We start from the raw sequence: 25,624 nt of genomic DNA, 5'->3' as shown, positions 1-25,624 counted from the left end.
CACGGCGATGACCTTATTTGGTCATCAAGTTGCCTTGAAACACTGAGCGTTCTACGGGTCGTTCACCCCTGTCAGCGTCGGACAACACCCAGGGGTGCCAGAGTATGCAATTTTACGGAATACAGTGCAATTTTACGGAATACAGTGCAATTTTACGGAATACAGTGCAATCATATTAGTATACAGTACAATTTTACTAGTATACAGTGCAATTTTACAAGTAAAATTTTACTAGTAAAATTGCACTGTATACTAATACGAGTGCACTGTATTCCGTAAAATTGTACTGTATACCAATACGATTGTACTGTATTCGGAAAAATTCCACTGTTTACTCTGGCACGCCTGACACCTGACGCTGGTAGCTAGCTGAATCGGCAAATGACATCAGCGTTTGTTTAGCACGCAGCACAAGTTTATAAAAGGGCGTGCTGTGGGCAGAGTACACATTCGTTGCCCGTACGATGAGAGATAAGATGGTCAGACGTGCAGGTAAAACCTTAGGAATCAGAGAGCTGGTCGTTTTGGCTGTGCTGGTGCCACTACTGGGTCTGACAGGTGAGTTTCATTTGACTTAAAGGCATCTTATGCAGTTTTTAGAGCTTGGAAATGCGATTTTTCAAAGTCAATATTCTAGTCATTTATCTACATACTGAGTTGAAACTACACTGTCCCAATGTATATTGACCCTCATGGAGCAAATATACCCCAAATTCTGACGGAAAATGGTTACTGGGAGGGCCCTTGGTTGATTTCTAGGGTACCAATCATAAAATAAATGACTCATCTTGGAGCTTCTGCAGTTTTAAATTCCCAAAGTTGAAATGCTGACTGCATGTGCTAATGTGAAGCAGTATGTGTCACTATCACAAAGATTGCCTTATTACCTTCGCCAAGAAGGTTATGTTTTCAGGGGCGTTCGTGTGTGTGTCTGTCTGTAAACACGATAACTTGAGTAGGTCTTGATGGATTGTCTTGATACTTGGTAGGTGGATAGGGCTTGATGAGACCTCAAAATGATTAGATTTTGGGCCCCCTGGCGGCTTGTCATGGTACTGCAGCAGAACTTCCGGTTTTGATATCTCATGATCCAGACATGCTAGGGTGACGAAATTTGGATGGTAGATAGCTCTTGTGCTGGGGATGAAGTCACATAAGTTTGAGCCCCCTAGTTGCTTGCTCTAGAACTGCAGGGGGGGTTTAATGGACAAATGTTTAAAGGGGGATAACTCAAGAACCGATTGATGGATCATCGTGATTTTTGGTATGTAGGTAGCTTGAGTGATGCTTGACATAATGATATTACAATTATGGAAATATGGATGTAATTTGCATAATTAATGGGGAAATTCTATTTATCAGCTGCATTCCATACTAGGAAGTTCACGCTTGTGACATATGTTATTAAGAATGAGAGAAACACAGGCAGATATCAATTATGCAAATGAAGACTTAATTTGCATAATTAATGAGAAAATATTATAATTGCATAGTGGTAACTGCCTGGAATTTATACTTGGGGTGTTTGAAAGTTAAGTTAAGGTGAACATAATTAAACATAACTTATTCAAATAAGGACCTCATTTGCATAATTTATGAGAAAATGTCATGGCATTCTTTGTTAAGATAAGACTGTCTTTTGGTGGAGAAAAGATCAACAGATATAATTCATGCAATTGATGATCCTATTTGCATAATTAGGGGGATTAATATATAATTTCTTAATCATAAAAGCTAACATCATTTGGCGAAGGTATGAGATCGTGGAACTCTAGTTCAGAATATTTCGAGTTTTGCTGCTCTGAAATCTGAAATCTTATTGCATGCCTTTAATCTAAGTGAAACATTTATGTATTTATCTCCTTACTGTGATAGTGCAATGTACACTTATATTTTCAGCACCAATCCTTTCGAATTCGAGAAACGGCAGTACAAATGTTACCTGTAGGGAAAGAACTGCAATTTGTAAGAACTGCCCGTCAAAAGCGGTGGAGGACAAAATACATTTTATCTCCAACTGCCCCTTTAATGACCAGGAAAGAAAGGAGTTCTTTAAACAAGCCACCAAATCTCACCACAATTTTCAAACCGTTACTGACGAAAAATAAACTAAAACCCTGTTAACCTCTCAAACCCCACTAATTGCAGAAAAAGGGGGTACAATTGTCTACGACAGCTTCCAAAAAAGAAGAAGTCTAATTAAAAAAGTTTTGTTTGTATTTTGAGTAAGATAGTCACTTTTTTTGGAATAGAATAGTCACCTACATGTATTTCTCTTTATGTATGTTGCCTTCGGGCATGAATTTGCAAAATAAATTAAACTTATATATTCAGCTGGGGAAAAACAGGGTTGGGGTCTTCCATTGCTTACGAAAAGAAGTCAAACCCCAAGAGCTTTCTGTATTCCGTAGCATTTTACAATAAGGTTAAGGTGTCTACCAGGTATTTGATATGTTGGAAAGGAATTTTGTATCTATAAAAGAAAACGCCACTTACGGAGGTACTAAATAACACAAATATGGGTTAATACTTATGTAGATCATGAGAACGTTTTGCCTGTCCAGACGGAGTTGTTGTCACCACCACGTATGGTGACTTGAATGGCGTGGAGTTCCTGACCTCGACCATAGGGGACGCTGTGTTTGACCGGATCTACACGTTCAAGGGCATTCCTTACGCCGCCCCACCTGTAGGGGACCTCAGGTGAGTCAGACGTCTGTTTGTTTCTTCAGTCTACGTAGGCCAGATTTCGAATGGGAAAGAATTCCTAATAACGTTAAATTGTAACCCATCCAATATGAAGACCATATATCTAAGCCTTCTCGAATCATTTTGTACACACACACACACACACACACACACACACACACACACACACACACACACACAAGCATACAAGCACACACACTGACGCATGGACACACACGCACGCACGCACACACACAGATACACACACACACACACACAAGCATACAAGGACACACACTGACGCATGGACACACGCACGCACGCACACGCACGCACACACACACACACACACACTCACGCGCGCGCACGTACACACAAACATATACTGTACTTCCCTGCTTTCTTTCCGGTGCTTTTATGTTCGCGGTTTCCCCGATCACTTCTGTACCGTCAACTGATCAGTACCGTTTCTGAACCTGCCACACCCATTTTTCCCAGACCGTGAACGTTTGCTAAACGTAAAATGTATTTGTATATCAAGTAAAATGTTGCCATTGTTCATTACGGTCGACCGATGATGATGTTCTTTATGTTTTCTTTTTCTATCGTTTTGGTTAGTCTGTTTCTGAAAATTGTGAAGTTTGGTTTGCAGTATTTGTTTTAGGACTAAAATAAATGCTGCACATTCCTCTTCCCAGATGGCGCCCTCCGCAGGACCCGGCCGGCTGGACCGGCGTTCGGGACGCCTCGCAGTTCGGCAACCGGTGTCCGCAGGTCGTCGACATTGAGGGGCCGCCAGGTACACTTCTGTACGAAATCACCAGGTGGCGCAGCAACAGCAGCAGTGAGGACTGCCTGTTCCTGAACGTCTTCACGCCAAACGTGTCGTCCACTGCGAATCTGCCGGTAGGTACGGTCGCTAAAAAATGGGGAGAAAGAGGACGAGGGGAGGGGGAGGGAGGGAAAGAAAGAGCTTGAAGGGGAGAGAATGATAGACAGGAATACTGGGAAAAGCCACACCGACTTAATTTATGGATGACATCCTCTGAAGACCCCCAAACTAGTGCGCGCGGGCGAATAAAAAAAATTCCGGCCGAAAATAAAAATGCTACTAAATCACAGGAATACAAAGCTGGTATGTGAATTCGCGGCAATACACAGCGACGTAAACGACAAGCCGGCACATGTTGGCTTTTTGCGGAATTTATTAATCGTTACTGTACGTATGTAATGAGTTCTTGAGTCGTGGGGCTTCGAATTCGATAGCCTTGGTGCTCGGCTTCGTATTGTCGCTATCATGGACTACCCAGGCCTAGAGCCAGGCCAGAGCCTCGGTGGACGTGATTTTTTTTTGTAGGACGACAGGCAAAATCAATGCGCGCGCGGATGTCATCCAATAAAATTAAGTCGGTGTGGTCAAACATGGAAAGAAAAGAAAGCCTAGGTAAGAGAGAGAGAGCTCTCCAGGCAGGGAAAGGGCTTGTGGCTTATAATTAGCAGACATTATCTGCTATTGTACTTGTGTTGTATGTATGCTATGCGTTAAATGCAGTTATGTGTTGTATGCGGTTATACGCTGAATGCATGCAATTATGTGTTGTATGCAGTGTGTTGTACGGTTGTGTTATTTTTCGTTACATGTTGTATGCGGTTATGTAATGTATGTAGCTATGCCTTGTATGTAATTTTGCGCTTTATTCTTTTATATAGTTTATGTGTTCTTTGCAGCTATGTGTTGTATGCAGTTATGTTTTGTTCGTAGCTCAATGTGACGTATGTAGTTCTATGTTGTATGTAGTTATGTGTTGTATGTACGTAGTTATGTGTCAAATGTAGCTATGTGTTCATAGTTACGTGCCGTATGTAGTTATATGTATTGCATGTAGTTATGTGTTGTATGAAGTTAACGATATGTTGTTGTAGGTAGTTATGTCTTGTATGAAATTAACAATATCTTGCTATATGTAGTTATGTGTTGTATGCAATTAACGTTTTGTGTTGTTTGTAGTTGTGTGTTGTTTAATACGTAGTTATGTGTTGTATGTAGTTATGTGTTGCGTGCATTTATGTGTTGTATGTAGATGCCCAGGATGATCTAGTAGGTAGCTATGTGCTGTATATAGTTATGTGTTGCGTGCATTTATGTGTTGTGTGTAGATGCCCAGTATGATCTAGTACGTAACTATGTGTTGTATGTAGTTATGTGTTGCGTGCATTTATGTGTTGTGTGTAGATGCCCAGTATGATCTAGTACGTAGCTATGTGCTGTATGTAGTTATGTGTTGCGTGCATTTATGTGTTGTGTGTAGATGCCCAGTATGATCTAGTACATAGCTATGTGCTGTATGTAGTTATGTGTGCTGTATGTAGTTGTTTTGCTGTACGTTATCATGTATAGTACTGTGTCGTTGTATATATACCCAGGTCATGCTGTGGTTACACGGTGGAGGTATGGGCATAGGAAGCGCCGACACCTACCCTGCCGAGATCCCCACGTCACTCAATAACGTCGTCATGGTAACCATCAACTATCGCCTTGGTAACCTGGGCTTCCTGCCAACCAGAGACCCCGATACTGACGGGAACGTCGGGCTCCTAGACATGGTTAGTTGGGTCATGTTGATTTGATTATATGGATGACATCCCTGGGAACCTCAAAACTGATGCGAGCGTGCAAAAAAAAAAAGGAAAAAAGTTGCTTTCATTATGAAATCTACGCGGTCAAGAAGGTGGAAGAAATGAAAGAGTGTATGGTGTGCCGAATAATCTACTCTTCAAATTAATTTCTTTACAATTTCTTTTTTTTTCGTTTGATTTTGGCATTTTACGACATCAGTATCGTTTTCCAATATTTCATTTGCAACTTACGGTATATATTTGCTCATTTTTCAACTGTTTTGTACAATTTACAGTATGGTTGAAAACTTTTTTTTTGGAAACGGCCGAAAATTCATGCGCGCGTGGATGTCATCCACATTATCAATTCAAAATGGCCTTATATGTGTGCTAACAACGGTCTCGGTTTCATGTACTGCCAAGCATTAGTATTTGTCAAGTATTAGTAAACTCTGAACTGTTGCTAAGCAATCTAACTGTAGTTTACTCAATCGTATTTTTTTCTCTTTTTTTTTTCCATCACAGAAAAAAGCCCTCCAGTGGGTTCAATCCAACATCCGGAACTTCGGAGGAGATCCCGACCGAGTCACCGTCTTCGGTCAGTCCGGGGGAGGCTGGGCCGTGTCCCTGCTCGTCATGTCCCCGGAGACACGCGGCCTGTACCGCCGGGCCATCTCTCAGAGCGGCGTGGCAGGGATCAAGACCAGCCGCAGGGGCGACACCACAAAAACTGAAGCGCTCGCTGCGGCGGTCAACTGTACTGCAGCGTCCTTCGATGACATGATCGTGTGTCTGAGAGGGTAGGTTCTACATCTACGTATTCACCATTTTCACACTTCCCATAATGCCTAGTAAAAGTCACGGATATGAAGTAAGACCACCCCCCCTTCCCCTTCCTCGATGTAATATTTCCAACAAGTTCTATCGACAAACTAGCTGGTCAACTATTGTTTTGAATTATTTCTCCTGGTATAAAGCGCATGCTATAATTGCATTTTTGTTGGTTTTGTTCGTTCTACCTTCTATCGAAGACTCTCCTACACGCACGGTCGCATTACGTATATTGGAACGATAGAAGGTACGTCATTTTCTCTAGTTCCAACAAAAATGCAATTATTATGGCATGCGCTTTATACGAGAGAAATAAGGCCATGTTGATTTGATTATATGGATGACATCCTCCCGGAACCCCAAAACTGATGCGCGCGTGCGAATAAAAAAAAAAAGTTTTGAAAAAAAAAAGTTGTTATGAAATGTACGTGGTCATGAAGGTTGAACAAATGGCACAGAATATGGTTTGGCGAATAATCTACTCTTCGAATTCATTTCTTTACAATTTCGTGTTTTTTCGTTTGATTTTGGCATTCTACGACATTGGTATGGTTATCGCGTTTTTTTTTTTTGTAACTTACGGTATATTTTTGCTCATTTTGCAACTGTTTTGTACGATTTACAGTATGGTTGAAAACTTCTTTTTTTTTTGGAAACGGCCGAAAATTCATGCGCGCGCGGATGTCATCCATATAATCAAATCAACATGGCCTAATTCAAAACAATAGTTGACCAGTTTGTCGATAGAACTTGTTGGAGATATTACATCGAGGAAGGGGGAGGGGGTGGTCTTACGTCATATCCGTGACTTTTACTAGGCATTATGGGAAGTGTGAAATTGGTGCATATCAAAGCTGCATTATGGCGTATTATTAGAACGATTCAAAAAGTAAAATTTCTTGTCATGTCTTTTCAAAGTAAGTTGAATAAACATTACTCCATCAGGAAGTGGAGGTGCCAAAATATGACACCTCACGAGTGTCTAAGCTGAAAAAAAAGCTACCAGCCAACTTTGTTTGACATTCTGATATTTTGTGGTGGTACCACAAACTGAGCGCACCTCGCGTTGTCTTTTAAATAGCGCCATAGGTGACAGAAATGTGGAATAATTGCACAAATATGATGAACAGTACAAGTAAATTAGAGTCAAATAATTCTTTTTCAAGTAAAATGTTTTGATTTTGATATTTGGTACAAAATGTTACATAATGCTTCATCGATATCATTTTCCACATCATACGGTATATAAGGCGGCGCCGATCGTTTTTTTTTTGGCCCTTGCAATTGACTAGTCACACAATCGTGAATGGCAGATAACATTACAGTAAATGGTTTGGATAAAATTATAGTATATGGGGTTGGTCCATCCAAGTTTTATATGTTGAAAACATTTCAAATTTTGTTTTTTCTAACATACACTGCCGAAAATGCACAAGATCAGTTGTTTGCTAAATGAAGAATGTTTACTTTCTCGTCCACAGCAAACCAGCACAGGAATTATTGACGTTTGAACCATCAGTTCCGATAGTTGGCGGCCGTTTTCTACCAGACAATCTATGGGTATGTTTTCTAAAGTCTTGTTAAGTCACACCAATTTAATTTGTTGTTTCTCGCTTTTTTTTAGAATAAAATATGGAGCGACAGGGCGAAATAAAAAAAAAAACAGGCCAAGACACCCCATGATAGCCGGAAATGTTACGATTTATTTTAACCTGAGTCGAGTGAGGAAATGGTGCATAGTCGGCTTCCCAGGCCAGAACGCACCCAGAGCTTCTAGATTCCCATTTCACAACTATTCTTACCAAAATATGAGAAGTTTTTTTATGACAAAATATCCAAATTAGGACTTTTCGGCCAATTCCCAAATTTTCGGCCGACTCCGTCAGCCATGCTCACGGAATGGACCCTTCTACAGCAGCTTTCGGGACGTGACGTCAAAAACACGTGATTGCAGCAAAGGGTCGTACTTGTCAGATAACCTGTGTCGCCCCCCGTCTCTGTTCAGTGTTGGACGGTTATGTTTTTGTTCATTGCAGGATATGATGCACAAGAAGCAGGTAAACGAGGTTGACTACCTTCTGGGCACAAACAACGACGACGGCTACGGGCTGCTGGCTGCAACCCCGCAAGTGACTGCTGACGGCCTCAACAGGACTGATTTCGAGGCTATATTACCGGCTCAACTGGCATACGTTGCCGACCAATATCCCGTGAGTCACATCAGTTTAGGCAGTCGCGCGATTTTCCTGTACATGTAGTAGGTTTTTTTAAGCAGACTCACTGAGACAGAAGCAACTAAAGAAGTAACATTTACAAAGCAAATGCATAATGTTTACCTTCGGACATGGTCTGCTCTGTTAATTTTTACTCAAACACATTCACATAATTACATGTACTTCTAGTATATGGTGACAGGAGTTGAGCAGACCATGAAATTGCAACATTATGTAACCCAACACCAGTCACCATGGTGACAGACGTCAACAAATCATGTCATTGGTCAGGTCAGAGGTTAGTGTTTGGAACAGAAGAGGAGGAAGAAACTGAGTAAAAACAATACGTTTTCCTTCGGTAAACGTAACAACCGACAAGGATCCAAAGCAGACTTTAAGCAACAAGACTTAGATTTTTTACGTCACATGCATGGCTATCCCCAAATCCCCATCAAAGGACGGTACGAACGAGAATCGTGGGCCTTGCATGACAGTCTCCTGATAGCCTCTACCAGGCTTCATAATCGTGTGGAAAGAGTATAGCATGGCAAAATAGACGGAAAGATAATATGCGTAGGAAGTTGGTCCGCTGCAAATTGTACTAATTAGTGTAGACTATCTTCTAGCGGGGACCAAACGGATGACTCGCTTAACGTAAATGTCATGCCCCCCCCCCCCTTTAGATATCTATATTTAAACTTTTGCTACTCTTTTCAAACGCTTCTCATGAGGCACCTAGCTATAGGTTACACAATGACGGGCAAGAATTCAGCTAATTTGCGTTAAAACTCTATCTCCCAGGGTGGCAATGTCAGCTCCATCGTGCAGCCTACGATAGACCAGTACATCCGGGACACCAACATGGCGGACGACCCGATTTACATACGTGGCCAGGCCATCCAGCTGATGACAGACTCGTGGTTCACGGCACCGACTGTGCTGATGGCTCAGGCGGTGTCAGGTGACCCGACATCACGCTTTTAGCAACCCCTCCACCGGTCAGGCCTCTAGTCTGACTATAGCACTATTCTACGCATACCAGCCCGCCCACATGGCTACATCACCACATAAGTCTCGGTCACAACCCTCCGTACGTGCTTTTTGTCCGTACGTTTTTTGGGAGGCTACGTCTGCTACGTTTTTTTCTGAAAACGTAGGGAAGGAGTGGCGTCGACGCACGGCACTCGCACGTCACTTGCACGGTTGCGCAAAGTGTAAGAGTGTGGTCTGCACGCCACGTCTGGCCGTGAGCGGTTGCGTGCATCGTACGTTGCGCAAGTGGTAAGTGAGGTGTACGCGCTTACAACGTACGATCTCTGTGCGATTGCAACTTTACCGTAAGGAGGCCGTGCTCACACGTGCTTCTTCCGTACGGCACGTACGGGGCATGCGCGTCGCTCGTACTCGCACGTACGGGTGGTGAATCCGTAGACCGCACGTAGAAAAAGTTTTACTTGCACTTAAAGTTCTACGGCGTGTCTGCGTGCTCCCAAATCCGTAGGATTCCGTACGGAGGTGGTACTCACTACGCACGAATGCCCTACGTTTGCCCACGTTTTTGCACGTAGACAGCACGCAGAAGCACGTACGGCGGGTTGTGACCGAGGCTATAGTGGTGAAGCCATAATGATCACGTGCATGAGAGTAAACCTTTCCCAAAGACAAACACATTTTACTAGTAATGTCATTCCCCTACTCCATATCTACGTACTAGTTAAAAGGCCAATATATATGTAATGCCTCACAAAGGAAGGTACTAGTATTAACAGACAGAAGTGTTTAACGTACATCATGTCAATACCCCGTTTGCATTCACATTCATTGTGTAATAGTTTCATAGAAAAGTCGTATTGTATTGATCACATTGTCATTGATAACGTTGCAATACATGTAAAACTGTCAAGCAAATAAGTTCATTCATTCATTTATATTCGGTTTTGTGTAAAAGGTCAAATTGGATATTGCTGCAGAAGTAAGGGCGAAATCATACGTATACACCAGCTACGCATGTGGGAACCCACACATGGAAAAAAAGTCTAGTCCCTCCAACAAGAGACTACATTGACCAATAGATAGACGACACCAAGCTTGACAGAAGAAACATCAGATGGTAGAAATAAAAGATAGGAAGAGATGGAAAACAGTCAAAGGGAATTTCGATTTAGTGAGTGAGTGTAAAACGGGCTTCACAACCTTCTTCTGTTTTTGGCGACGTCTCAGGGAGGAGCCTAATGGTACAGTATTGTGTGCAGTTTGCAAGAATTCTAGGAATGGTACAGGTATGTTGTCCACAGGCATGGAATGTCCACAGGCATTTTTCTGACCCACATCTACATGTATGCCCATATTCCTGGAACCCTTGGGAAGACCTCTCTGCCCTGGATGGCCCTACTTTCTATGACCCCGGGGCTCGTTCACTATACACTCAGGGGAGGAGTGCACTGTATCTGTCTAGACTTATAGGTACCAAGTCTTCCTCAAAATCATGAAATGATGGCAGTGCCATGCAAACAATAACCCTAACAGCAACCACCGTCCCCATGGCAATGTATGTTTTCATTCCCAGTCTTGTTTTTAATTTCGAATTTTATATTTTCATTGTCATTAACTTTTACCGTACATTATTTGATTATCCTTATTGTATTATTTCCATTTTCTATTGTATTATTTCCATTTATTGATTATATTTAATTTTGTATAGTTTAGAGGAGGAGGGCCTAGTATAAGCATTCCATGCTTCTCCCCTCCTCCTGCACCTGTTTTATCCTTGTTTTGTATTATTATTGCCTGCTTTGTTAATGTGCAAACAATAAAATAAAATAAAAATCAATTTTCTCGGTCTCCTTCCCAGCGCACGACACTCGGGTGTACCAGTACGAGTTCCAGCGCCGCTCGGCAGTGTTTGCGGACAGACCGCCCTACACGAACGCCGACCACGGGGACGAGCTGTACTACACGTTCGGGATCCCCTTCCTTCGTGACGACACTGGGACCTCCTGGAAGTACGGCTTCACGGAGGAGGAACGGGACCTGAGTCTGGACATGATGACGTACTGGGTCAACTTCGCCGCCAATGGGTGAGTGGCTTCATGGTAGCCTCTAAGAGGCTTCGGGAGGAGGCTGGAAAGAGTAGAAATCGGTCAAATAGAGAGATAACATGCCAGGGGAGTTTGTCTGCGGGAGAATACATTTTGCCGCACCCAGCATGTTATTTCTCTATTTGGCCGATTTCTGCTCTTTCCAGCCGCCTCCCGAAGCCTGGTAGAGGCTAGCAGAACACAGTATGTAGCCTGCAGGGTAAAATAGGCTCATCCCTTGTGAAGTCCTTGTCCCCTCAAATCTCTTCATTAAAAATCAGAAAACAGTGTCAAAGATTGCCAAAAAATGTGAAGGTGAAAAAATGCGGCCGTGGGAGGACCAATAAATTCACACAAAAAAGTTAGATATTTCACGGAGGTTTCAAATCTCCAGTTTATCATACGCCATGCGCCCAAAAGCAGTTACTCAAGCAACTGGATATGATTTTGGAAACGGTCAGACGTTTTAGCTAGTATCCACTAGCTTTCGTCAGTGACTGAAATTGTCTTCACTTATTTGCATATCAATCAATAGTTTGTGCTTATAAACCTGCATTTCTCCTCTGGTCTCTCAGTCACTGACGAAAGCTAGTGGATACTAGCTGAAACGTCTTACTGTTTCCAAAATCATATCCAGTTGCTTGAGTAATTGCTTTTTGGCGTATCTTATTACCTGGATGTCTAACCTTCATTCAATTTGTTTGCTATTTTTTTTTCTTTCCAATTCTTACAGAGACCCCAATAACTCGTCGGGGTCATCGCGCATGCGTGACCTAGTGAACTGGCCACGCTACATGACGTCATCCCAAGCCTACCTGAAGCTGGACGTGACGTCATCTTCTGACGTCAGACTGCGGGAGTCCAACATGAAGTTCTGGAATGAGGAGGTGCCGAGGTTCATGGGAAAAGAAATCACCACTGGTGAAGCGGAGAAATCTACCTGCAGCTTTTTGCTTGTAGCATTGTCACTTGTAGTATATTTCTTACAGTAGGGGCGACCCGATGTACCTGACTCAAAAGGAGTGCACTCTACTACTATACTACTACTATACTACTACTACTACTACTACTACTACTACTACTACTACTAGTATACTACTACTACTACTACTGCTACTCTTACAGCTACTACTACTACTATACTGCTACTACTTTTACTACTGCTATTACTAGTGCTATAACAACTTCTACTGCTGCTACTACTACTACTAATTTACTGTACTGTGTACTGTGTACTGTGCATAGCTCTTCGGCAGACGGTCACCAAATTAAGGTGACGTATTTGTGCATATAAGGTAAACATCCTTTCCGTAGTTTCCAAATGTTATGTTGGAAAACTAAAGATAACAGGAAAAAGTCTGATGTAACGCTGACCAAAAACCTAACGAAAACCGTTAAAAATTTGGGTTTTGCGCAGTCGCAGTACGTTCTGCCGACGTGCTCATGCTATCTATGTTGGGCAGGGCGGGTTGGGCAAAGGTTGGGTAGCGGTAGCGTTGAACAGATCATTTTTAATTAGAGTTCGCTTACCAGTAGATATATAGAAATCGAGAATCTAGAAACCAACATTCTTCGAGCTCACATCATGATCAGTTTGGGGATACAATGTCATGTATCAGAAAAAGTCAGTATGGGGTCGTGTGGTGTAGCGGCAGAGTGCTCGACTCAGAACCTAGAGGTCCCGGGTTCGAGTCCTGACATGCCACCGATCTTAGGAAAGCCACTTTACACGACTTTCCTCACTTCGCTCAGGTGAAAATGAGTATTGTCCTGTCATGTATTTGTCCCATGTGTTGGTGGAGGCATTAATATAAGTTGAAAAAAATTGAGTGTGCCGTCACAATGTCTGGTGATTACATGTTGGAATAAAAAAAAAAGAAGAAGTCAGTATGGCCTTGAGTATTTTATTGCCCGGGCATAAAAGAAAGCAACTTGAAACAATAACAGCGTTTGGACCATCACATGACAAAGAGGACTATTTTACCTAGTTTAAATTTTTGTTGAGGAGAAGGCATCGACTGTAGCCAGTCACTACATGCATTCGTAAACAAAATAATGTGCTTGTCTTAATATGTTGTCGTCGCACACCCTTTGTTTTGTAATGTGATTACATTGGTTCAGACGATAAACTTGTGTACAACTAAGCTTTAACACCTAAATCATGACATCAAGACAACACTGTTAGTATCAAAATTACTACCATACAAACAGACTAAGAAATACTTACAATTAAACAAAATTTTACTCCAGCATTAGTAGCTAATGAATATCTTCTCTGGTAGTTGTCACTAAATATTTGGATCGTTTTGGGTGCAGTTTGATTGTCATCGTTTCTACTTATCTTCAAATTGGTTTATAGCATAAAGTATTACACAACAGTTTCCATTTCAATGACGTCATGTGGAAGCAGCGCACGTGTCAGTTGCAGCAGACTCTCTTCTAGCTCTTCTGGAGTCGGTCTTGTATCTGGAACGTCGCGCCAACATGCCCTCATCAGTCCGTACAGGTCCTCCGGACATCCCTCTGGCATCTCCAGCCGCTTTCCTTGCCTCAGAATCCCCACCATCTGAAGAAAGCTCAGCTGAATCCTGCCATTGTAGCACGGATCTTTCCCCAGCGTGGCGATCTCCCACAGCAGCACGCCGAAGGACCAGACGTCACTCTGGCAGGTGTACTCACCGGTCTCGATGGACTCCAGCGCCATCCACTTCAGCGGTAGGAGTTCGTCAGCGCCTGGACTGTCTCTTCGTACATACTGAGTAGAGGTGTAGACATCTCTGGCCAGTCCAAAGTCAGCCAACTTGGCCACATCACCGGCAATGACGAGGACGTTTCGAGCGGCCACGTCACGATGGGCGATTCTCAAGCGTCCCAGTTCTTGGAGAGCTCGTGCTAGGTCAACTGCGTATCCAAGAATGCTTCCAAGTAGGCCTTCTTCGTTGACGTTTGGTATTCGGCGAAGTAAACCCAGGAGATCACCTTTTGGGGCATATTCCAGGAGAATGTACTTCTCTGTAGACTTGGTGATGAGCCCAACAAGACGAACAATATTGGACTCGCGACAATCGTCATTTCGTTGTTCGTGCATGGCAACCAGTATGGCTGCTTCTCTGTAAAAGTCTCGATAGGACTGCGAGTCCTCGACGCGAACTGTCTTGGCAGCAACGAGAAGCTCTCCCTTAGGCCATGTTGATTTGATTATATGGATGACATCCGCGCGCGCATGAATTTTCGGCCGTTTCCAAGAAAAAAAAAGTTTTCAACCATACTGTAAATCGTGCAAAACAGTTGCTAAATGAGCAAAAATATACCATAAGTTGCAAGGAAAACATTTAGAAACGATGCCAATGTCGTAGAATGCCAAAATCAAAGGAAAAAAGACAAAAATGTAAAGAAATGAATTCGAAGAGTAGATTATTCGCCATAACATATTCTGTGCCATTTGTTCAACCTTCATGACCACGTAGATTTCATAGTGAAAGCAACTTTTTTTTTTTGCAAAACTTTTTTTTATTCGCACGCGCGCATCAGTTTTGGGGTTCCCAGAGGATGTCATCCATATGATCAAATCAACATGGCCTTAGGCGTGCACAGTTGTGCCTTTCTGACTAGCCCAAATTTTCCCTCCCCAATCAGGGGACCAGGAGTAAGATGGTGAATCTTCTTCTCCCAACGTCCCAGCCAGCCCGGCTGTAGGCTCTGTGCTAGATCCTGCTCCATTCTCCTTAACTCGAAAATGATCTTCTCCTCCTCGCCTGCGTCGGGCGCGGAACAGGCCATAATGCCAGTTTTGTAGAGTATTGTGGTCACTATGGCAACAAGGAAGACTAAGGTGCCCAGTGGGACCAGGCTTTCGAGCAGCGGTTCGTCTCTGCTTGTCTGCCATTGGTCACAGTTCCGTCCCGTCCACGGCGTCACACACGCGCAGCTGCCGTCCACGTTACTGCATGTGGCATTGTTCTTACAGGTACAAATACCAGAACAACCCTGACCGAACCGACCTTTCAGACACGGTTTGCTACAATCCCTACCGTACCAGCCGGCAGTGCAGTTACACTGACCAACGCTGGGGCTACAGTTTGCACCGTTTTGGCAGGTACAGTTCCTTGCACAGTCATTACCGTACGTGCCATGGGGACATTTTGTTTGACACCTGGTTCCCGTCCATCCCGGCGGACAGACACAGCCGGCCCACCGGTCACAGCTGGCACCTTGAAGGCAATCACACACTTCGTCACACCCGGGACCTTTTCTATCTGGAGCACAGTTGGTAACATTGAGTACAAACGTGGTGTTGAGTGTGTTTCCCCGTGTGTCTCGGACCTGACAGCTGTAGGGTCCGTTGTTGGTCGGATGAATGTTCGGAACCACAAAGTCAATCTTAGTTACTCCGAAGCCGACCTTCTCTGTCGCATTTGGATATTTGACCGACATGTACGTGACGTCGACATGGTGGGCCTTGCAGTGAAACGTGAGGTTTGCGGAGATGTAGATGCGTTGAGGGTCGCTAGGTGTCGTAGTGATGGAGACGTCCTGTTTGGGAATGTCACAGGCCACACCTTTCCAGCCGGGCGGACATTTGCAGGCGCCGTTAAACCCATGGCAGCGGGCGCCGTTCTTGCAGATGCAGGTTTTGTCGCAGAGTAAGCCGTATTGTCCTACTGGACAGCCCACTGGTTTTATTCCAATGTCCATATATTCAACATTTACCAATTTGTAAGTTGCTGTTCTGACTGGGGTACTGAAATGTGGAATTTCACAGTTATACCACTTCGCTTTTGTTGTAGGAAATGACCATGAAATGGTAACGAAATAGTTGTGAATTTTGTCTTCCACGACAGATTTAGGAACAAACTGTATTAAAACATCTGATGTGATAATTTCACCCCGCTTATGATAAATCAGGTCCCCTGATAGTTTCGGTGTTTTGTAATCCACTATACACGTTAAGTGATGAAAGCGACTGTCCCAAAGACTTTGCATCGATAAGTCATCATTAAGATGGTTGCTGTAAAAAACTATGCGAATGTTACAATCACTGTTGTCTGTATGGATCATCCAAGGAGCAGGTTTATCGTCAGAAATGTCAGAGAGTTTAGTGAATGATCTTTTGCCAGACAAAATGTCACCGTCTATCGTTACACCTCCCCAGGCGAAATCTAAACTGTATAGTAAGTCACCCGTCTCCCCGTCAGGGTTGACCGGAGTTCCACACGTCTCGTTATACACAGGAGGATAGCCTTTAACGTCAGTCAACTCTACCTTAACAGTCATGTCGTCATCAACTCCACTGCGGACTTTCAGCAGATATACCTGCTGTACTGACCAGTCCAGAGGGTTGTCGACCACAATAGTGCAGTTCTCCGTCACATTAAAGCGGCCGTACGGATCTCCGTCCATTTTGGCACACGGAAGTTCCGCTTTTCGTCCAGCCCGGTTCCCTCGTAGGCTGAAAATGGTCTCTCCAACAGCGACGTTTTCTGGTACGTAAACGCTGAACTCCTGGGCCAGAGTAAAACAACAAATCTGGCCAGAAACAACCCAGAAACCCACAAGAAGCAATCCCTGCAAGTATTCTGCCATAGTTTCCCCTATACTTCTCTCTCTAACGGCACAGGTTCTGACTAGTACACTTCCTCGTCGTTAACCACGTTTTAAGTACCTAACTACACTTCAAAGGCACGGTATCATGTTTCACTATTGTCCAAGCAGATGCAAGGTTTCGGCTTGTTCTCGCTTAATATTCTCGCTAAATATTTGTAAGAGTTGGTGTCTCTTTAAATTAGTATTCTTGTCCAGTACGTCTTTGTTCAATCAATCTCTACGACATTTGACTGTTTTGAGGAACTTTCGTATTCAGTTACATTGGTGTCATATGTTATTTAAAAGTGTGAAAGCGGAACATGTAGGTTTTATGATCTTTTTTCCGTGACCACATCTACTCTACAAACACAATACGAGTCCAGGATACCTTATACAAGTGTATTAGTATTATTAGGTCACAAGGTTCTCCTTTACTTGTAATTATATAAGGCCTATCTCATTTGGTTTTGTTCATCATCATCATCTGGTCGTGAGAGTTTCACGGATGGTCGTGACTCTTTTCCGCCAGCCCTCCCTATCCTCCATGGCCCTGGGCAGGTCTTCTAGTCTGCAGCCCGCATNAACAACAACCAAACGCGGTGACATATTGGTTTATATTCAGACAGTCACGACATCTCCTTTAAAACATTGAAAAGAACTTCATAATTCATCCGTTGGGTTTATGTCCAAACACATACTTTTTCATAAAGAGAAGGAAATCTACTAGAAAAAAGCAACAACCAAACGCGGTGACATATTGGTTTATATTCAGACAGTCACGACAACTCCTTTAAAACATTGAAAAGAACTTGAATTCATCCGTTGGGTTTATGTCCAAACACATACTTTTCATAAAGAGAAGGAAAACTACTAGAAAAAAACAACAACCAAACGCGGTAACATATTGGTTTATATTCGGACAATCACGACATCTCATTTGAAACATCTGACTTCAAATGCTGACCATGTTCAATTCCAAACAATGATCCTGACCAAGTTGTCGAAAAAGCTCCAAAGTCATTGAAAAACGGCTAAACAGCTGGGAGGGAAGACCTCACCCGCAGGGTGTTGCCAAAAATGAATTCCCTAGGGAATGCGTGCGTGGAATATTTAGAATTCCTGGCAATTCAATCGCAGTACTATACTAAGGGCTCCGCCCCTGAGGCGTCGCCAAAAACTCGGCGGAGATTGAGAAGAAATCGTGGAGGGAGCTAGAGTTTGGCCTTGCACAGTTTACAAGTACAGTGTACATAGTACATCGTAAACAACGTATATTTTACATCACACACTGCATGTTGGAATTTCTACTTTACAAATTAAGTTTTGCTAGCTGTAACAATGGTAATTGGTAACAATGTATATGAAATAATCAATGTTTATCATAAAAAAAACTTGTACAAATGTGATGGTTAGTATTAAACATCCTTGCTAATAATTACTGATTATCTGTAAATAGTATAATTAACGTGTTAAATATTGAACTTCGAAATTGGTGTCTTTGTTTTCTTGTCACCTGGCTCCTTTTTGGATAAGAAGACCACTTGTCTAAGAAGACCAGATTCCTTAGGTCCCCAGGGTGGTCTTCTTATACAAGTTTGACTGTAATGTGCTTGTATTATATGTTGTCGTTGCACACCCTTTGTTTTGTAATGTGATTACACTGATTCAGACGATAAACTTGTGTACAGCTAAGCTTTATCACCTAAATCATGACATCAACACAGCACTGTTAGTATCAAAATTACTACCATTCAAACAGACTAAGAAATACTTACAATTAAACAAAATTTTACTCCAGCATTAGTAGCTAATGAATATCTTCTCTGGTAGTTGTCACTAAATATTTGGATCGTTTTGGGTGCAGTTAGATTGTCATCGTTTCTACTTATCTTCAAATTGGTTTATAGCATAAGGATTACACAACAGTTTCCATTTCAATGACGTCATGTGGAAGCAGCGCACGTGTCAGTTGCAGCAGACTCTCTTCTAGCTCTTCTGGAGTCGGTCTTGTATCTGGAACGTCGCGCCAACATGCCCTCATCAGTCCGTACNTACCATTCAAACAGACTAAGAAATACTTACAATTAAACAAAATTTTACTCCAGCATTAGTAGCTAATGAATATCTTCTCTGGTAGTTGTCACTAAATATTTGGATCGTTTTGGGTGCAGTTAGATTGTCATCGTTTCTACTTATCTTCAAATTGGTTTATAGCATAAGGATTACACAACAGTTTCCATTTCAATGACGTCATGTGGAAGCAGCGCACGTGTCAGTTGCAGCAGACTCTCTTCTAGCTCTTCTGGAGTCGGTCTTGTATCTGGAACGTCGCGCCAACATGCCCTCATCAGTCCGTACAGGTCCTCCGGACATCCCTCTGGCATCTCCAGCCGCTTTCCTTGCCTCAGAATCCCCACCATCTGAAGAAAGCTCAGCTGAATCCTGCCATCGTAGCACGGATCTTTCCCCAGCGTGGCGATCTCCCACAGCAGCACACCGAAGGACCAGACGTCACTCTGACAGGTGTACTCGCCGGTCTCGATGGACTCCAGCGCCATCCAATTCAGCGGTAGGAGTTCGTCAGCGCCTGGACTGTCTCTTCGGACATACTGAGTAGAGGTGTAGACATCTCTGGCCAGTCCAAAGTCAACTAACTTGGCCACGCCATCTGCAGTGATGAGGACGTTTCGAGCGGCCACGTCACGATGGGCGATTCTCAAGCATCCCAGTTCTTGGAGAGCTCGTGCTATGTCAACTGCGTATCCAATAAGGCTTCCAAGTAGGCCTTCTTCGTTGACGTTTGGTATTCGGCGAATTCGAAGTAAACCCAGGAGATCACCTTTTGGGGCATATTCCAAGAGAATGTACTTCTCTGTAGACTTGGTGATGAGCCCAACAAGACGAACAATGTTGGACTCGCGACAATCGTCATTTCGTTGTTGGTGCACGGCGACCAGTATGGCTGCTTCTCTGTAGAAGTCTCGATAGGACTGCGAGTCCTCGACGCGAACTGTCTTGGCGGCAACGGCAACCTCTCCCTTAGGTGTGCGCAGTTGTGCCTTTCTTACTAGCCCAAACATTCCCTCCCCAATCAGGGGACCAGGAGTAAGATGGTGAACCTTCTTCTCCCAACGTCCCAGCCAGCCCGGCTGTAGGCTCTGTGCTAGATCCTGCTCCATTCTCCTTAACTCGAAAATGATCTTCTCCTCCTCGCCTGCGTCAGGCGCGGAACAAGACAGAATGCCAGTTTTGTAGAGTATTGTGGTCACTATGGCAACAAGGAAGACTAAGGAGCCCAGTGGGACCAGGCTTTCGAGCAGCGGTTCGTCTCTGCTTGTCTGCCATTGGTCACAGTTCCGTCCCGTCCACGGCGTCACACACGCGTTACTGCATGTGGCATTGTTCTTACAGGTACAAATATCGGAACAACCCTGACCGAACCGACCTTTCAGACACGGTTTGCTACAATGTCTACCGTACCAGCCGCCAGTGCACTTACACCGACCGTCGCTAATGCTACAGTTTGCACCGTTTTGGCAGCTACAGTTCCTTGCACAGTCTTTACCGTACGTGCCATGGGGACATTTTGTTTGACACCTGGTTCCCGTCCATCCCGGCGGACAGACACAGCCGGCCCACCGGTCACAGCTGGCACCTTGAAGGCAATCACACACTTCGTCACACCCGGGACCTTTTCTATCTGGAGCACAGTTGGTAACATTGAGTACAAACGTGGTGTTGAGTGTGTTTCCCCGTGTGTCTCGGACCTGACAGCTGTAGGGTCCGTTGTTGGTCGGATGAATGTTCGGAACCACAAAGTCAATCTTAGTTACTCCGAAGCCGACCTTCTCTGTCGCATTTGGATATTTGACCGACATGTACGTGACGTCGACATGGTGGGCCTTGCAGTGAAACGTGAGGTTTGCGGAGATGTAGATGCGTTGAGGGTCGCCAGGTGTCGTGGTGATGGAGACGTCCTGTTTGGGAATGTCACAGGCCACACCTTTCCAGCCGGGCGGACATTTGCAGGCGCCATTAAACCCATGACAGCGGGCGCCGTTCTTACAGATGCAGGTTTTGTCACAGAGTAAGCCGTATTGTCCTACTGGACAGCCCACTGGTTTTATTCCAACGTTTATATATTCAATATTTACCAATTCGTAAGTTGCTGTTCTGACTGGGGTACTTAAATGTGGAATTTCACAGTTATACCACTTCGCTTTTGTTGTAGGAAATGACCATGAACTGGTAACGAAATAGTTGTGAATTTTGTCTTCCACGACAGATTTAGGAACAAACTGTATTAAAACATCTGATGTGATAATTTCACCCCGCTTATGATAAATCAGGTCCGCTGATAGTTTCGGTGTTTTGTAATCCACTATACACGTTAAGTGATGAAAGCGACTGTTCCAAAAACTTTGCATGGATAAGTCATCATTAAGATGGTTGCTGTAAAAAACTATGCGAATGTTACAATCACTGTTGTCTGTATGGATCATCCAGGGAGCAGGTTTATCGTCAGAAATGTCAGAGATTTTAGTCAATGATCTTTTGCCAGACAAAATGTCACCGTCTATCGTTACACCTCCCCATGCGAAATCTAAACTGTATAGTAAGTCACCCGTCTCCCCGTCAGGGTTGACCGGATTTCCACACGTCTCGTTATACACAGGAGGGTAGCCTTCAACGTCAGTCAACTCTACCTTAACAGTCGTGTTGTCAACTCCACTGCGGACTTTCAGTAGATATACCGGCTGTACTGACCAGTCCAGAGGGTTGGCGACCACAACAGTGCAGTTCTCCGTCACATTAAAGCGGCCGTGCGGATCCCCGTCCATTTTGGCACACGGAAGTTCCGCTTTTTGCCGAGCCCGGGTCCCTGGTAGGCTGAAAATGGTCTCTCCAACAGCGACGTTTTCTGGTACGGAAACGCTGAACTCCTGGGCCAGAGTAAAACAACAAATCTGGCCAGAAACAACCCAGAAACCCACAAGAAGCAATCCCTGCAAGTATTCTGCCATAGTTTCCCCTATACTTCTCTCTCTAACGGCACAGGTTCTGACTAGTACACTTCCTCGTCGTAAACCACGTTTTAAGTACGTAACTACACTTCAAGGCACGGTATCATGTTTCACTATTGTCCAAGCAGATGCAAGGTTTCGGCTTGTTCTCGCTTAATATTCTCGCTAAATATTTGTAAGAGTTGGTGTCTCTTTAAATTAGTATTCTTGTCCAGACGTCTTTGTTCAATCAATCTCTACGACATTTGACTGTTTTGAGGAACTTTCGTATTCAGTTACATTGGTGTCATATGTTATTTAAAAGTGTGAAAGCGGAACATGTAGGTTTTATGATCTTTTTTCCGTGACCACATCTACTCTACAAACACAATACGAGTCCAGGATACCTTATACAAGTGTATTAGTATTATTAGGTCACAAGGTTCTCCTTTACTTGTAATTATATAAGGCCTATCTCATTTGTTTTGTTCATCATCATCATCTGGTCGTGAGAGTTTCACGGATGGTCGTGACTCTTTTCCGCCAGCCCTCCCTATCCTCCATGGCCCTGGGCAGGTCTTCTAGTCTGCAGCCCACATCCTCACACAATTGTTGAATGTATGTTGTGCAAGGTCTGCCTACACTGGCATGCCCGTGTTTGGGTGTCCAGTGTAGCACATCGCTAACGATATCTGCCTTGTTCCTCCATGAATGCCCAGCAAAACGGAGCCTCCTCTCACGGATGACTTGAGACATGGGGGGGGGGGAGGTTTCCATAGAGCATTTCCTTTGTGGGATGCTCTTTCCATGAGATATTGAGGGCAGCCCGCAGCAATTTTGTGCATATGCCGTCCAACTTTCTCTCAAGTCGTTTCATGAGGGTCCAAGCATTGCTTCCATAAAGCAATACAGTTTGTTACTACGTGTTATTACCACAACAAAGATTAATTCAGGGGGAAATTGCAGTTGCATTCAATTTATCCTTGGTTTAAGATACTCTCGAATTTATGGATTTCCTGCGTTAGATAGTAGGAGTTTAACTGAACATTCTGTTAACTGTTGAGGTTTCATTTCATCGTTGAAAATTGAATGCTACTTTACGAATTGTACCTAAACCTCTTTACCGGTACCTGTGCCTGATGATATGTTTAGTTACTCAGCGCTAAAACAAACACAGTGCGATCTCAGGACACCTAATACCTGGCCATTGTTAGGTAAGGTTCTCTTTTACTTGATCTGCGACCTTCCATCATATGAGAAAGAATCAGGAAACGAATTCCACGGCACTTGCCGAGAGTCGTCACCTTGAGAATTTGTGTTGAGCTACAATTGCAAATAAGGCTATGGCTAAAGAACCACAGAAATTACTTGTTGTAAGTTTGTGGCTGATTTTAATCCAGATTTCAAGGTCTGTTCCCGCCACAGAGTTCACCGTTTCCGTAAAAATACTGTTCACGAATTACCATATCAACAGGAATTTAGGTATATCGATATAAAAGATGGTGTTAATTAATAACCTTTACCATACTGGAAATAAGGTTACTGCCGATTGAACGGTTTGTAAACGCTTAAACGCTTCCTTCGTACGCGCCAATCAAGCGAGAACAAGCCGAAACCTTGCATCTGCTTGGACAATAGTGAAACATGATACCGTGCTTTTGAAGTGTAGTTACGTACTTAAAACGTGGTTAACGACGAGGAAGTGTGCTAGTCAGAACCTGCGCCGTTAGAGAGAGAAGTGAGAGAAGGGGAAACTATGGCAGGAAACTCACAGGGATTGCTTCTTGTGGGTTTCTGGGTTGTTTCTGTTCAGATTTGTTGTTTTACTCTGGCCCAGGAGTTCAGCGTTTCCGTACCAGAAAACGTCGCTGTTGGAGAGACCATTTTCAGCCTACGAGGGAACCAGGCCAGTGAAAAAGCGGAATTTCCGTGTGCCAAAATGGACGGAGATCCGTACGGCCGCTTTAATGTGACGGAGAACTGCACTATTGTGGTCGCCAACCCTCTGGACTGGTCAGTACAGCAGGTATATCTACTGACAGTCTACAGTGGAGTTGACGACACGACTGTTAAGGTAGAGTTGACAGACGTTAAAGGCTATCCTCCTGTGTATAACGAGACGTGTGAAACTCCGGTCAACCCTGACGGGGAGACGGGAGATTTCCCATACAGTATAACTTATGCATGAGGAGTCGTGACGACAGGTGTACAGATTTCTTCTGGCACAAGATCATTGACTAAACTCTCTGACATTTATCTTTTATAAGGAAAAACCTGCTCCTTGGAAAAACAGAAAACAGTAACAGGACACTTTCGCATTCCACGGAAATACTGTTAAAACAATTGTGTGACACCGTCCAGCCTGGGTGTCATCATTGTTATGTTACCGGGGACACTAAATGCACCCCCTTTCACCTTGCCAGGTGGTATAATCAACGTACTGGCATGCTATCTACGTCGGGCAGGGAGGGTGGGGCAAGGGTTCGGTAGGGTTGGGCAGATTTGGCCGTACGATGTTTTCTTTCTTTTTATGAGGTTATGTCATGGCCAGGCCAGGTTGCATCATCGACCGAATGTTCAGCAATCTAGTTGGGCAATGGTTGATTAGGTTGGGTAGGATGGGCATATCAGTTTTAGTTAGATTTTACTGACCAAAAGTTAGAGAAATCTGTAGAATCTAGAAACCTATATCATTCAAGCTCACATCATGATCAGTTTGGGTGGTCGGTAGAATGTCATCTATGGGAAACGCCAGTGTGGCTTTCAGGAGTTTTATTGTCCAGATAAAAAAATGCCTTGAAACAAAATAACAGCGTTTGGACCATCACATGAGAAAGGGGACTATTTTACGTAGTTTTAATTTTTTGTTAAGGAGAAGGCATCTACACAGTAGCCAATCACTACATGAATTCGTAAACAAATATAAAGAAAATATCTACGTTATTTCTCGATGCTTGCGAGAATGTATCCGCAAGGACTACATAATTATGTCCCCTTAAAAGAAGTGAGATCGGCGAATCATGGCGTCCAAGTCATGCTAAAGGTCATATGTACCGGTTGTACCAGGTTTCAAGGTCTCAGCCCGGACTGGTTTAATCCAGCAAAAATCACATGATAATTTCATCTCACCCTTTGTACATGCACGTTTAAATTTTTAAAATTTCAAAGGACTGACAAAAAATATTAAAGTGATCTATGAATGGTCTGGTCGGGTTTATGTATTGTGACTACTTTTAGGCGCAGATCAGGTACTCAGCTAGGATACGGTTTGTCCATGTTTAGGATTTATCTTTAAAAAATGACACGTCTTTTTAGAATTATCCTTATGAACATCAACATTGATTTTAAGGGTCGCCCTTGACGTCCTCTAGTTTCTCTTCTAGCTTCTTCAGCTCCTCCTCCAGTAGACCCTCCACTTCATTCACCATCTCCTCCACTTTCTTACCGACGGTGTCATCTGGTGAAGATTCAAATTGAAAAACATACCTTGTTAACGTACATACATGGAACCAAAAGTAGTACAAAATGCAGAGAAACAGCGAGGGAGAGAGAGAGAGGGAGAAAGAGAAAGGGAGAGAGAGAGAGAGAGAGAGAAGAATATAGAATATTAGAA

General features: G+C 43.6%; 1 protein-coding gene and 2 pseudogenes across 1 annotated transcript; 1 reads left to right on the top strand and 2 right to left on the bottom strand.

Annotated features, from left to right (window-relative positions):
• The first annotated feature begins 443 nt into the window (after positions 1-443).
• Positions 444-12,527, top strand: LOC109487191 (carboxylesterase 5A-like). The gene is made up of 10 exons (XM_019791208.1): positions 444-558; positions 2,565-2,703; positions 3,387-3,594; positions 5,113-5,292; positions 5,830-6,104; positions 7,617-7,695; positions 8,172-8,345; positions 9,150-9,309; positions 11,200-11,425; positions 12,159-12,527. The coding sequence occupies exons 1-10, from the start codon at positions 465-467 to the stop codon at positions 12,415-12,417; spliced, it is 1,794 nt and encodes a 597-aa protein (XP_019646767.1). The 5' UTR covers positions 444-464; the 3' UTR covers positions 12,418-12,527.
• A 774-nt stretch (positions 12,528-13,301) lies between these two features.
• Positions 13,302-17,008, bottom strand: LOC109473815 (annotated as a pseudogene).
• A 2,222-nt stretch (positions 17,009-19,230) lies between these two features.
• Positions 19,231-21,118, bottom strand: LOC109480761 (annotated as a pseudogene).
• Positions 21,119-25,624: the final 4,506 nt, after the last annotated feature.

This window comes from Branchiostoma belcheri, unplaced genomic scaffold, assembly GCF_001625305.1.
Source record: "Branchiostoma belcheri isolate BF01 breed outbred unplaced genomic scaffold, Haploidv18h27 scaffold1, whole genome shotgun sequence".
NCBI lineage: Eukaryota > Metazoa > Chordata > Leptocardii > Amphioxiformes > Branchiostomatidae > Branchiostoma > Branchiostoma belcheri.
The sequence above is the reverse complement of the archived record's forward strand: the minus strand, read 5'-3'. Positions and strand labels throughout refer to the sequence as shown.

Coding starts and splice junctions, on each gene's coding strand:
- LOC109487191 (XM_019791208.1), top strand. CDS start 465: ATGAGAGATAAGATGGTCAGACGTGCAGGTAAAACCTTAGGAATCAGA. Junction 2,704..3,386: donor CCACCTGTAGGGGACCTCAG/GTGAGTCAGACG, acceptor TCCTCTTCCCAG/ATGGCGCCCTCCGCAGGACC. Junction 3,595..5,112: donor CGTCCACTGCGAATCTGCCG/GTAGGTACGGTC, acceptor ATATATACCCAG/GTCATGCTGTGGTTACACGG.